The sequence below is a fragment of the Momordica charantia genome, assembly GCF_013281855.1.
Source record: "Momordica charantia cultivar OHB3-1 chromosome 8 unlocalized genomic scaffold, Mcharantia_2.0 BLBB01000008.1, whole genome shotgun sequence".
Classification (NCBI taxonomy): Eukaryota; Viridiplantae; Streptophyta; class Magnoliopsida; order Cucurbitales; family Cucurbitaceae; genus Momordica; species Momordica charantia.
In genome coordinates this window covers 2560761-2575022 of record NW_028275166.1, presented here as the reverse complement: position 1 = coordinate 2575022, position 14262 = coordinate 2560761, and the positions used below count along the sequence as shown (strand labels likewise).

Genomic DNA, 14262 nt, shown 5'->3' with positions numbered 1-14262 from the left:
ATGGACCAAAATGAACATTTTCAAAGTACAGGGACTAAAAGGAATCAAAGTTAAAAATATAGGAACCAAAATCAACATTTTAAAAGTAGATGGACTAAAATAAACCGAGGCTAAAAGTACAAAGACCAAAATAGTATTTTAACGAACTATATATTATCTTGTCGTCCATTTCTACTAAGTATTCTGAGTTTTTCTAAAAAACAAATAAATAAAAAATAAAAAATTTATGTTCTAATTCGGCCCAACACGTATTTCAAAAGGCCCAATAATCAATTAGAGGCCAATTTTTGGCCCAACATGTATCTCAAAAGGCCCATTAACGACTCTCGCTTTAGAATATTCGTCCCGACCCGTCCCTCCTGAATGATCCATATTCCATAGATACGATACGAAATTCTTTTTTCCTAACCTTTATCACGTGATCAACACGTGGTCGATTTCTAACCTCCTCCTTCCTTTCTTTTTTTACGCCTGGAAATTGAAACAACGGAGGACTCAGATAATCTTAAATCTTGCAGAAGTAATCGGAAACCGACCCGGTTCCGACGATTCTGAAGGAATTTTTTTATGGCGGCGAACCCCAGAGAATCTAGACGCCGGCGGATCCTGGAGCGAGGTTCCGACCGTTTGGCCCTAATCACCGGTCAGATCCAGTCCCTTCCCTCTCCCTCTCCCTCTCCCTCGCCTTACGCTGGAACTGAGGATTCATCAACCCAGCCGTTGATTTCTGATCGTCAGGATCTCCAACCTCGTATTTCCGATCAACACACCGGTATTCTTCTTCTTTTCTTTGTTGCTTTCTGGACTTCGCGTGATTTGACTGAAAATCTGTTTTCTGGAGGAGTTTTGTTGCGAGAAAATGCGATTGTGTTTCCTCTTTTCTGCTTTATCTTTCCTTACCGAATGGTGTAATGAAAAGCTAAATTAGTGGTAGGTTTAGGAATTTTATTTAAGCAATTCATAATTTGCTGGTTATATTTTTAATTAAAAAAAATTAATGACGGTGAATAAGGTAAGAATGTGGGTCTGACGTGCGCCAACTTGGGTAATCTAGGTTCCAAAGTCTCGTCTTTCTATTGCAATGATTCCAAGTAAACGTAACAAGTCAAATTCTAAGCTAAAATTTGTGTAGAAGAATTGTTGCTAAAAAGGTTTAGAGCCCTTGACCTGCAATTCAATTTGTGCTGTTATATTTACCCCAACAGAAGGTTGTCATGGTATAAATTATTTAGAAAAGTTGAATACAGAAAAAGTAGCATTGGAATTGAAATGGCATAGATCGCTATTTGAAACCATGTATTTTGAAGAAGTTGCATTGAAATTGAGTTATTTCCATGGAAAAAAGTTCAGTACTAGAGAAACCTACTATTCGAAACCATTGTAGTGTATCAATCTACCCTTGTTGGCCTCCTCACAGTCTTACTTTGCAAAATTACCTGATTAGCATGAGGATTTTCAGCATTGAATTCATTTCTCCTCCACCTTACAGAATTTTTCTGTAGGTCTTCTTTTTTTTTTTTTTTTTGTGTTACTCAAATGGAAATTAAAATTATTGTTTTGCTCACATTTCACGCTCCTTGTGCAGTTTCTGATGAAAAGGGCAAGCTGGTAGGTTCTACATTGCAACATAAGGATCCTCAGATCGATGCTAGGTCTTCTGCATATCATGGAACCAGTTCGGCTCCTCTTTCGAGCAAACATAAGGCGGTAGAAACTGCAGTAGCTTCTACTCAAGAAGATGTTGGAAAAGCACCGCCCCGTCTCGCCCGATCTGAAGGTCAAAATTCATCTCTTTCTACATTGGGCAGAGATCAATGCTACAATCCAAAATTGCCACCCGTCACTTCCTTCTCTTTAAATGAATTAAGTTCAGCCATTTCTGAATCTGAGATGACCCGCCTTTGCTTTTCGGCTACTATAGCCTTTCTAGTAGTTGCATCATATGTAGGATTTCCTTTCTTAGGCCAGAGTCTTACGAGAATCGGTTTTGGATCTAGACCCCTCTATCTTCTCTTGCTCACTAATGTAACAGTTGTACTTGGTAGGCTTCTTTTCACCAAAAAGAAGGGTTTTAGAGGGCCTCATAGAGGAGATGGTCAAGTAACTCCACTTGTAGGACAAAGTTCAATTGAACAAATTGGTAAGGTTTTAGAGGCAGGTTTATTGGTTCAGAAGGCAATGGGAGCAATTTTCATGGACTGCAGTGTGTTTGCAGTAATCGTCGTATCGGGACTTTCGTTTGTGCAGCAGCTTTAGATCCAGTGTTAATGTCTCATTGTTTCGTTTCTTTTCTTTTTTTTCTCGCTTGTGCAGCAGCTTTAGATCCAGTGTTAATGTCTCGTTGTTTCGTTTCTTTTCTTTTTTTTCTCTCAGTTTCACACTTGTTCTGAAAATTTTGTAAATTTGATGTGTCAATTGTGCTTTTTAAATCTTGGTTTGATAACCCTTTTGCATGGAACCAAAAAGCCATTTTGCTATGGTTGATGTGAGATTCTTCAGATTTGAGTTGGACACCTAGTCAGTTAAGGTGGTGACTTGCAAATAGAATATTGCACCCGTGGTGTTCTGCCGCGTACATCTCAAAGTTTAAGTTAGTACTTAAATTAGTACTTATTTTGAGTTGTTATCGAGTTTCAAGTAAAAGTTGTGTACCTTTGTAAAGAATAGATCCTATCTTTCATAAGAGTAACTTTCTGTCTCGTCAATATAGACAATTCATACCTGCCAGCCAGCGAATTATACGTTGGTAGCATCCCTGCGACCAAGGGAGTGTCGAGCTAAGCTCTTGCTTGGTTAGTTGGGGTGAATTTTGCCTAGCCCTCCCTTGAATATGTGTCTCCAGGCAATAGAGCCGTGAGTTAGTCATAATTGCTATCAAATGGTTCTAACTCTGGGATATTTAACCAATCTTGTTCAACTGTTGAATAAAAATATAAGAATTTATGTTATATCTACGATGATTTATGATTTACGATAAATAGATTCACAACATTTGAGGAGTTTCAACTTCAATAGGGAGTAAATTTACTTCTTTCCTTTTTTTTTAACTCCAAAGTCTTCGATCAGGTGAAAAAGGATCACCTTCTAAAACATAGATCACATCTCACAAATATTGACCTTATTTTTCTACTGCAGTAAACTATGATGCACTGTAAGTGCTTCAGACATTCAGAATACATCTTTGATCTTTCATAAATGGCTTTGAATTTTCATGAAATGATGACTGGCAAAATGGTTTTACAAGGCAATTCACCATGAATGAGGCCCTGGCCTTTCTCATCTGCCCAATTAGAACAAATCCCCAAAGGCTATTCCATGAAATAACATCTGTTTCCTTCAGTAATTATCTCAAGCACTATATGTGCAGCTACAAGATGATTCATTTTCTATTATGGAATGTGATTTATAGCTCAGACAATTGACATGAATTCTCAGATGAACAAGAATTTAAGATATGAGTGTGTATAAATCTGATAGCTGCATTATTTTGACACATTCCGTATCTGCAGATGTAGAATACATTTCATTTTGGTCACTCAAAAATGTCTTTCTAATTCCAACAACTTATAGTTATAAATACTTTCCTAAAAGATTATATAAACACTGTTTTTAGAGAGTATTGATCAAGTAGTTAGATATTTGTGCACTTCTAAACTGGAATAGAATATTTTTGGTACTAGCACTATTGAAAAATTAATAAACAACTGCGTAAAAAAAAGTTCTAGCAAAAAATTTGCTGACAATATTGACATGCTTTTCATTAATAGCCATACTTCAACAAATACAAGTAAAATCATTGTCTGCACTAGCAATCTCGATATCAATCTAATTTTTTCCCCTAGTAAAGAAGGAAGCATTCTGCAGACGAACTTGTATTGCAAATGTAACTTAGCATGGAAGTGTTCCTTCTCAAGCTATACTCTTAAAGAAGGGATGGTTAAGGGCTTGACGGGCGGTCGGACGTTCTGAAGGGTCATATTTCAGTAAATCGTACAACAGATCAGTCAAGAGAGACCTGGAGAAACCCAGATGTTGTGAAACCATATCCTAAAGACAAAAAGATAACCATTTTATGCAAGTTAGTAAATAATTTCTATAGAACTATTAGCATATAAAACTAAAAGAAGCATAATAATATATAAAGACCTTCAAACGATCAAGCTTCTTCACAGCTCTAATGCTTTCTCTTGAAACTGCTCCTTCGGGCCAATTTAGACGTGACCCTCGTTTGAAATATTTTTCAGCGTTTTGGCTACATGAAGCAGATAGAAAACCAGTCAAATTATAAACCCTACGGGGGAAATAAATGGAGAGAAATCTGGATGTTTCAGTACTCGGCACTCTGAATCATGTGCCCTGGCAGAGGTCCTAACACCCTCTCCATCATTGCCAAATGCTCCAAGTTCTCATGGGTCTGGAACAGTGCTTTGCCCTACAGGATTTCAAAATTTAACAATTTACCAATATTAAATTCCATAATCAAACAGGAGTTATGTTCAACAAATACTAACCGAGCACAGTTCAACAAGTATGCAACCAATACTCCACAAATCGCATGGATAACTCCACCCAAGACCTGCAAAACATTTATCAATGTAGGTGAGAAGACGACATGTATAATATGTAGGAGGCATTTGCGATGCAATATCTAATATTGTTGACATTTCCTTGCAGAGATTCTAAGTGCAGTAATCAAAGATCATATAATCTAGTAAAGTGGGATATGCAATAAAGTCATATTACTTTCATGCCTATCTGATGATAAAGTTGCAAGATAAGGCCCCCCGTGAGTTGGAAGTGTTTAAGACAGGGTCAAGCAGCAAACATGGTTGCTCTGGAGACTACGGCCATAAATGTCACTCTAACCTCAAAATTAATTTTGCCTACCCAAATGTTACAAAAGTGGAGCTTCCATCATATATTAAACACATTCAACTCATTCTTTTAAAGTGATGAAGACATATGAAAAGCTTAAAACATTTCTGCCCTGCGTACATATGTATGAATTGTTGGAAGAGCAGAGACACGATATGCTTTTGATTATAGGAGTTGTGCCAAATGGATGTAAAAATTTTAGTAACGAAGAAAAGAAGTCAAATTTATTCAAACATATAGGAGAAAAACTAGCTTCCGTATAAGGAGGATCAAGGATGCTCCATAAATCACATTTTAAAAGGTAAATTTATAAATAAATTGTTGTGACAGAGATTTTGTCATCTGCCCTATTGCTACTACTGGGCTTCATCTCCCTCTCCTCCAGACACTGCTTTATTCTAAGCAACAACATAAATAAATTTAAATTTAGGATAAAGTTTCCACAGCGAAGGTTTCTCAGTTTGGAATCAGAGAAGGATAGAGAGGAAGAAACCATACACAAACACATATTTCACTAGCCAACCACATAACTAGTTACCTAGTATAATCTCAGGGGCTCTGTAATGCCTTGTAGAAACAATGGAGCTATGATTCTCATTATCAAAGGCAGTACTACCAAAATCAATCAGCTTAATTGCACTAGACTTGGGCAAGCACCTGAATTGCGTTTCATCCGACGAAACCTTCTGTATCATTTCAAGCATTGTTCTTAAGATATATTTAGGTTTTCACCCAAATTCTCAGATTTGAAATGTCTAAATACCTTACAGCCAGGAAGCTTTATATATTCAGAAGACACAAGAAGTATATTTTCTGGCTTCAGGTCTGTGTGGATTAAGTGTAAATCATGCATATCTGCCAGATATGATGAAGCAAAATAAACAAGTTAAACAAAGAAGATTGGAATGATAAGACACTTTTCCACCCCTGAAAAGAGGAAAGAGCAAAGAAAATGGTTTTGGAGCTTTTTAGGAAAAAACGAGATAAATGAAAACCAGAGAGATGATATAGAGGTCAAAAATAAATCCACAGACATGCTACAGATTCCAAAAGCTGTCGTCCAAACTCTCGAACAAGGTCCACAGGGAATGGGCAGTATTTATTTCTCTTTAGAAAATCAAATAAGCTTGGTCCAAGCTTCTCAAACACCTGATCAAACCATTCAAATGCATTCAAAGGAAGGTTTGTGTTAATTTCCCAATTCTATGAATAAGCCCACATGTACGAAAGAACTTGTAAATGCATGAAGAATGCATGTACACAATAATTGACAATAACGTTTGTCCAATAGCAAAAGAAATACCACCACCATTTTGATAATCGAAAGAGATTAACTTCAGACTTCAGTTACCAGAACATATGACATCAAAAGAATTACAAAAAACAACATTTTAAATATCAAGAGAGGGAGAGGAGAGATAAAAATCAATGAAAATAAACTGAAATACTTACTATACATATGTGATTGCGGTAGTCAAACCAATTTCTAATCTGCACACAACTGCATGAGGAACATGTTGCAAAGCAGAGTTAGATTATGTTATATGATGAATTGAAGACCAGAACGAAACATAATGAAATAGATACATACCGTAAGCTGCCTTTGTCATTCTGAGCAAGATGTTTAAGTATATCCACCTCAACCATGGCTGCATCGCGGTATTTTCGTATGCTTCGAACTACCTTAATGGCCACATATTCTCGAGTTTGACGGTCCCAGCATTCCAAAACTCGACCAAATGTGCCTACAGCACTAGCAATTTGCTAAGTGGACTCGAGCAGAATCACAAAAACATAAAATCTTGCAGACAGCAGGGATCTTGACGGCTAACCTTCACCCATCTTGCTGAGGATTTTATCTGCATGTCACCGATCACCCATTAAGATACAAGTAATAACAAATCAAAAAACCAAAAAATAAAAGAATAAAAGAATGACCAGAAAACCTAATAACAATTAAAGGAATGGAAAATCTGAAAAATGGCGTGTTGAAAGTAGATTACAAAAATCAGAGAGGACATAAAATGCATAGGAATGTTGTATAGTTATCCCATATGGTTTTTTTTTATTTTAATAAGATACGAACTTCTCGTTGATTTATCGCATTTGTGTATTTAGAAAAAAATAAGGGAATCGTTGTTCAGAAACACCCAAAAAAAGGGTCTCATATGGAGTTTATCATGCGCCAGCAACATGGCAAAGAAACCTAGGTGAATTCAACTCCCGAATTTTTTAAACTTAAAACTTATATAGAACTTTTCCCTGCTAAAAATAGATTTCAATGATAACATGAAATCCACAAGAAGAGTCTCAACCCATGCTGGAAGTTGAAGAGAGATCTATGCTACAAGATCAATATGCACGTCATAAAGAACTAACGATATAATAAAAGAATGTCGTAACAGCTTACACCTGGTGGCAACAACCAAAAGAGGTTATCTCAGAAAGTTTCAAGAATTTTATTATTTCCCTATAGCTTGCTTTCTCGCAAGCAAACGAGATAAAAGGAAGGCTCCAGTGATGTTAAGTCACAAAATACTAGCTTTATTTTATTTATGATTTACTGTGAAACCCTAGCCTGATAAGAAGAAAATACCACCAATGCGGGCGCGATTTAACACACTCCATACCCAAACAATCATGGTATAACCAGAAGCCAATTCAAAATGAAAACCGGTTAGAACAAACAAAAAAACACTCACATCTCGGAGTGAGATTCTCGCCGAGGTTGAATACATAATGTCCTTCGCGATCATCGTCTCTTCTCGGGGGCGATGCGTGTCTTTTCACCTCATCCTTACCCACCACCAAAGCCTTATGAGCCTACAAAGGAAAAATAAGCACCCAGCAACCGTTGAAACGTATGTAAGACTACCAGAACCGTATAAGCATAATCTTCGCGATTCGAAATAAAAGCCCTAATTGCCATGGGCTCCATAATTCAACACGTCGTCGTCTCTGGAAAATCTAATCCCAAAACACAAGACCCAAATCCAACCAACCTCTTGTTCGGAGGGCACGACGTCCCATGCGGAACGAGGCCGTTTCCTGGTGGTTCGCTGCTGTTCTTTCTCCATTCTATCAGCTTCCATGGCTACCATTCATGAATTACCGCTCTCTCTCTCTCTCTCTCTCTCTCTCTCTCTCTCTCTCTCTCTCTCTCTCTCTCTCTCTCTCTCTCTCTCTCTCTCTCTCTCTCTCTCTCTCTCTCTCTCTCGTTGCTATGTGTATGAATGTGCAACTCAAATACAAGCAATGACTCTCTGATAATGAGGAAAAAATTAGGGTTTCGGCGACTCAGTTTCGTGAAACAGAGATGCAGCAGCTCGCCGACCACCACAGATAATCGTAAGAGGTGAGAGGATTTGAACAGGAAAGACGAGGCTGTTACTTCACGCGCGTTAATATTTTACGTTCGACATATAAATAACGATTTTTTTTTTACCCCCGAAATTTTTGCGGAATGGCATAAGGAAAACAATTTTTTTTCCCTTGCTCAAAATAAGGATTATCTTCCTTAAAACGGATTTTTTTTTTTTTTTAATTCCTTGAAACGGATTTTTTTTATGATAAATTACACCTTTTAATCTTTCAATTTTGTAGATTTTTACTACAAACCCCACAATTTGAAGATTGGCAGGTATCTTCTATCAAAGTTCGAATTTCACTTTTACAAATAAAAAAGAAACAAAATCTTATAATTCAATATATAATATATACGGGGCAGTGATGAAACCTTTAACTTCAATTAATATAATAGATGTTAAGGACAACGGTATTCTTCGTATCCCGAGTATCTCCATGATATGATATTGTCCGCTTTGGACATAGTCCTTACGATTTTTCTTTTTGTTCCATCCAAAATGTCTCATACCAATTGAGATAATTGTCTTTCTCTTATATATCCATCATCATTCACTTCTTTAGCAAATGTGGAATTTTGTTTGCATTCCTTACAAACGCAACAATAAATATTATGTTACTAAATTGTGATAAACAAATGTATATTTAAGGGACAAACTGGCAAACTATTGACGATACTTTATATATCCTATCAACTAAAAACTAGATGTTAGATCATCAATCATATAGAAAAACATAAAAAAGTACCCATACTTAATATGTCCAATAAAAGGTAAATTTAAAAAAACAATAAAATTACATTAAGAAAAATAGTGGTAAATGACAATAGCGATCCATACCAATGACTTAGTTATAGACGACATTTATTAATTATTTTGAAATCGAATATTCACATCATCGTAATTCTACATTTATCATTTTAGAAAGTAAAAATCAATCACCGTGGTCTACACTGAGTTTTAATTTAGTTTATATGATTGGTTAAACTTTATAAATCAACCGTAAACAAATATTTTTTATAAATTTAGAGTAAACAAATGAAGATTAGTTAATATTATTTATTAAAATCTACTAAAAAGGTATCATTTATTAAAACAGCATGAAACAAACATTTAATTTAATAACAGAGCACGAAAGCATTAAGCATTCACGGTAAATAATAATAATAATAGAACGGCATTATTATTAGTTCATGATGTTACTTTCCGGGCCACCCATCGGTATTGCGTAGCCCACAGATTGGAGCCCCACCCTCCAATGGCGTAGCTCCAATGCTGTTGCTGACGACTCCGCCCCACCAACGGAGAATCTCTGCGACTCACAACCAGCTTCATCTCCCCTATAAATCTTCCTCCTGCTTCGCCATTCCAAGGCGTCTAATCTAGGTTGACACGCCTTGACCCTCAACTCACCCGCCGCCCATCGGAGAGAAAAATGCAGAGTTTGCAAGAGAAGGCTTCCGAGTGGAGCGGATTGAAGCGCGAAGACGCCTTCGCCATTGACGAAGTCAATTTGTTTCAGAAGTTAGGTCTCCAGACCTTCGTTACTCTCTCGACCAACTTCTACAACAGGTTTGTTTCTATTGTCGAATGCAGCACGGCCATGTGATTTGAGTTTTGCGTTGTTTTTTTTTTCATTTGGAGAACAGCTGTGGATTCGGAATCGGATTTAATGTTTTTTGGTGTTTCGATTGTACATGGAAGTGATTTTTAATCGACAGATGATGGATATGTCTAGGATCAGTCGATGATATGTTATTTCCACTAATTGATGCTCTCTGGCTGTAGTTCGTCGTGATCAAACTGATTTTTTAGTTAGTAACTGTGGTTTATTGCTTCATCAATGCGAATACAGGGTATATGACGACGAGGAGGAGTGGTTCCGATCAATTTTTGGGAATTCGAAGAAAGAAGATGCAATTCAAAATCAATACGAGTTCTTCGTGCAGAGAATGGGAGGTCCGCCTCTATATTCTCAGAGAAAAGGCAAGTTCTTAATTTCTCTCATGTGAAGTCTTCCAGAGGTTAAATTTTGATGTTTCGTTCCTTTCCTGAACATATTGCACAATGACAGAATCTGTTGATTCTCTGCTAACTTTCCATTCCCTAAACAGTTGGCCCTGAGATTACGAGAATGGGAGACTATATGAAATAAGTGATAAAAATACCATTACAGAATTTGAATCTAGACCTTATATCCCTATGTAGGTAAAAGAACTTAAATTTGAGTACATTTTTCAACATCTTTTAGCTTGCAATCGATGAACAGTAATGCACTTCATGGTTTATAGAGCGACAAACGTACTGCAGTATTCAGACTTCGTCTCGCTGTCACTGTGATTTCTTATTTTGAGTAGGAAATCTCTGATCGACATGTAGAAATTAACAGCTGTTTCCCTAATATTTACATGGTGTAATTTGTGTTTGCCTCTTCTTTGCTGAAATTGATCTCCTGTTTGCGTTGAGACGATCAATCAATCATGTCTTCAATCAATCATGCTCAAATTTCCTTAGCTTGCAATATAATCTGTGTAGCTTTTAAGTTTCATGCCTGTGCATAGCAGAACTATGAGGAAGTACTTGTATACAGTATATAGCATTTTTCGCCAGGTGAGAACAAGTGATTTGTTATTAAGAACTTTTACTGGAATCCTTATAATTAAAAATATTTATTCTAGAAGCTCTCACAAACTCTAGTCTATCAGCTTAGTGGTGGTTTAACATTGTATATCAGATCCTAAGAAAATCTTTGACATTAGAATTTTTGGAGCTAGATCTAATGTACATGAAAACGTAGTCCATTGGTAACAAGTTTGTTATGATCCTTACACAAGATGGTGATATTTCAGGCCATCCAGCTCTTATAGCTCGACATCGACCGTTCCCGGTCACGCTTAGAGCGGCGGAGAGGTGGTTACAGCACATGCAACTAGCATTAGACGAAACCCCAGATATCGATGCAGATTCAAAAGTCAGAATGACAAATTTTTTCAGGCACAGATTCTTCTCTTGCCCCTTCTGCCTTCATAGATGTTCTCTTTATTCTTTCTACACCATGGATATGGATATGTAACTGTAACTCTGTGCTTTTTATCTGTTTGAGTTTCATTAACAATGATTGTTTTTCTGGTTGTTTGCAGACACACTGCTTTCTTTCTTGTGGCTGGAGATGAGATGAAGAATCAAGGCCTGCAAACTCAGTGCAAGCATGGCATCCAGCAACAAGCTGCCCCTTAGACATTATGGGACAGTAACATAATTACAAATAATCTATCTTACATGCTTGTAAGACTGTTGAATCTAGGTGACTCTGTGTTCTTCCATGTCCAACTGTCCTTAAATCTTGAAACGAATTAGAGGGCTCTCCTCAATTTGGGTTGAATGAAGACAACAGAGCCATACAATGCCGAGGTACCCAAGTAAGGAAAATTATTCGCAGTATCTCTTTTTAGTTTTATTTTTAAGTACAGTTAAACTGGAGATGAGCTTCCAAACCCCCGAAAATGAACAAGATGCCTTAAAACTTTGTCCTTTCTTTAAAAAATATCCAAAAGTTTCAATACTACCTTACTGTTTAAAGATATGACAATTAATGGAAGCTTTCTTGTGAGAAATAACTTGCATTACAACAAATTTAACTTTCAACGTGGTCAATTGTGGGTCTATCATTGTTTTTACGTGAATTTTTTTTTACCATCATTAAAGGTCAATTTGTTGTATTGTCAGCTAGTTGTTCCCGGCAAGCTTGTTCCAGATTCTGCCACATTAAATTTTCGTTCAAAATATTAATGAATGTTTACTCCAATGGTATTTTATAAAATCCTGCTAGCTAATTGTTCCGGCCAAACTTCTATTAATTACCACGTCGTTTCAAATTGTGTCACGTCAATTTCATTCAAAATATTAATGGATGATTGATCGCAGAGTGCTTTTTAAACACATTTATGGTAGTATTGAAACTTTTGAAATGATAAATTTTTTTTTTTTATAGAATGATAACGTATTTTTTAAACAACCTACAAAATTTAAAGATATTTTTGTAATTTAGCTATAAAATATACATACTCATGTACTACAACTTAAGTAAATTTTGACTAGTGAGTATAATTCATCGATAATTGACTTGTTCCTCCATTCATGAGGTTGTGAGTTCGATCTCCCACCCTCACATGTTATATTAAAAAGAATTAATAAACTTTGACTAGGTCAAAACATGTTATCGTAAATTTGATTTTTCTAATAATAAATTGAGTAAAAAAAAAAAGATGACAGAGAGGAAAGATAAAAGTGGCATACAAAAAGACAATCTGCAAAATTCCAAAATAAACTATAGAGCAAGGGGGTCTGACTCAAAATAATAAGACCTAAACGGTAGGAATAAAATAACTCAGAGAAGCCTTAAACTTGATAAGCAATCAAACCATCTTCGACGACCTCTCCTGTAAAGTCTATATTGTTTACTTTAAATCAATACTCTACATCACTTATGAAAAATTGGCATGTCTCAAGATTTGATCCTCGTCGCATAATCAAATTTTTTTTTTTGTTTTTAGTACAACATATCACGGAAGGAAATTTGAACTCACGACTTCTTGATTTGAGGTATATGTCAATTACCGCTAGTTATGCTCATATTGATCTGAGCAAATTGATAATTATCTATATTTTGGTAAGCAATTATGAGACAAATTCGATGTATGTCAAAGGGATGCAATGTGAAATTGCAATATCGTGACGAGATAATGTTTGAACTTTTCATTTCTAAAAAATGTCTCTAAAGCAACCAATAACTTAATCAATCAATACACCAGCTTTGTTTTCGAAAGGTGCAAAAATGTAGTAACATAACTTAATAATAAGTGTATACTCTATTTTATCAAGAGCGAATATTCAAACATCTGCACGATATTTATTGTACTAAATAGATAAAACTTAATAAGTCATAAGAGGGTACAAAACTCATTAAGATTGGTTGGCATAGGTTTACTCCTGCTAAAAGCAAGTGATTCAAATTACCCCTCTATAGTTGAACTAATAAAAGAAAATAAGAGAAAAATAATTCATTAGAACCAGTGCATTAAGTTTTTATAACATGTCGACATTTCTACATGTTTATAGTTTTCAATTCGACGAGTGAATTGAAATTTTATAAGTATTGCAAAAAGTCGACAAAATATGAAAAATATCAACATGTCACTATAATTTTTAATACAACTATTAATAATTTTTTAACTTATTTAAAAAGTGTGAACTAGTTATGCGCTAATAGTCAATATGAACTTAGTTCAGTGATAATTGACATACTTATCTGACAAATAGGTCATTAGTTCGAATACTCATCCCACTTGTTGAACTAAAAAAATATAATTATTCGTTGGTTTTTATTACGGTTTTTATATTTAATAAAAAAATGGCTAAAATACTAGTTTAATCCCTGTACTTTCAGTCTTGGTTCATTTTGATCCCCGTACTTTGAAAATGTTTGTTTTGATCTCTGTACTTTAAACTGTAGTTCCCGTACTATACATTTTGGCCCCTCTACTTTTAAAAAATGACCGTTTTAGTCATTTAATTTTATTCTTATTCTTATTTTTAATATCACAATTTCGACATGGCACTAAAATCAATATATTTATTCAAATGTAAACATTATTTTATACTAAAGAGTTGTCGTTATGCGTAAAATATGTGTCAAAATTTTATAAAGAGGGACTAAAATGATCACTTTTTAAAAGTATAAGGACTAAAATGAATATTTTCAAAATACAAGGACTAAACTAAACCAAAGTTTAAACTACAAGGACCAAAATGAACACAAGTACGGGACCAAATGAACCAAAACTGAAAGTATATGGATCACACAATATTTTAACCTAAAAAAATTATATCCATATCGATGTTTTAATATACACATGAAGAAGAGACATCTACATTTCAATCCACGTCAAGATTTATTCAAACCTTTGAATTTGTCCAGACAATTTGGAATCTATAGTTAATTAACCGCATTAACCCCTACGCCTGC

General features: G+C 35.4%; 3 protein-coding genes across 3 annotated transcripts; 2 read left to right on the top strand and 1 right to left on the bottom strand.

Annotated features, from left to right (window-relative positions):
* Window positions 1–428: 428 nt before the first annotated feature.
* LOC111004568 (uncharacterized) lies at window positions 429–2705 on the top strand. Its single transcript, XM_022275612.2, has 2 exons — window positions 429–772; window positions 1586–2705. The coding sequence occupies exons 1-2, from the start codon at window positions 568–570 to the stop codon at window positions 2254–2256; spliced, it is 876 nt and encodes a 291-aa protein (XP_022131304.1). The 5' UTR covers window positions 429–567; the 3' UTR covers window positions 2257–2705.
* Window positions 2706–3719: 1014 nt separating this feature from the next.
* Window positions 3720–8282, bottom strand: AME3 (Protein kinase superfamily protein). The gene is made up of 12 exons (XM_022276433.2): window positions 7878–8282; window positions 7578–7698; window positions 6708–6734; window positions 6467–6620; window positions 6328–6376; window positions 5910–6024; window positions 5639–5730; window positions 5414–5561; window positions 4512–4576; window positions 4335–4432; window positions 4147–4252; window positions 3720–4047 (listed from the first exon to the last, which is right to left on the bottom strand). The coding sequence occupies exons 1-12, from the start codon at window positions 7974–7976 to the stop codon at window positions 3910–3912; spliced, it is 1212 nt and encodes a 403-aa protein (XP_022132125.1). The 5' UTR covers window positions 7977–8282; the 3' UTR covers window positions 3720–3909.
* Window positions 8283–9444: 1162 nt separating this feature from the next.
* GLB3 (hemoglobin 3) lies at window positions 9445–11678 on the top strand. The gene is made up of 4 exons (XM_022275610.2): window positions 9445–9809; window positions 10093–10223; window positions 11087–11231; window positions 11378–11678. The coding sequence occupies exons 1-4, from the start codon at window positions 9673–9675 to the stop codon at window positions 11472–11474; spliced, it is 510 nt and encodes a 169-aa protein (XP_022131302.1). The 5' UTR covers window positions 9445–9672; the 3' UTR covers window positions 11475–11678.
* The last annotated feature ends 2584 nt before the right edge of the window (window positions 11679–14262 follow it).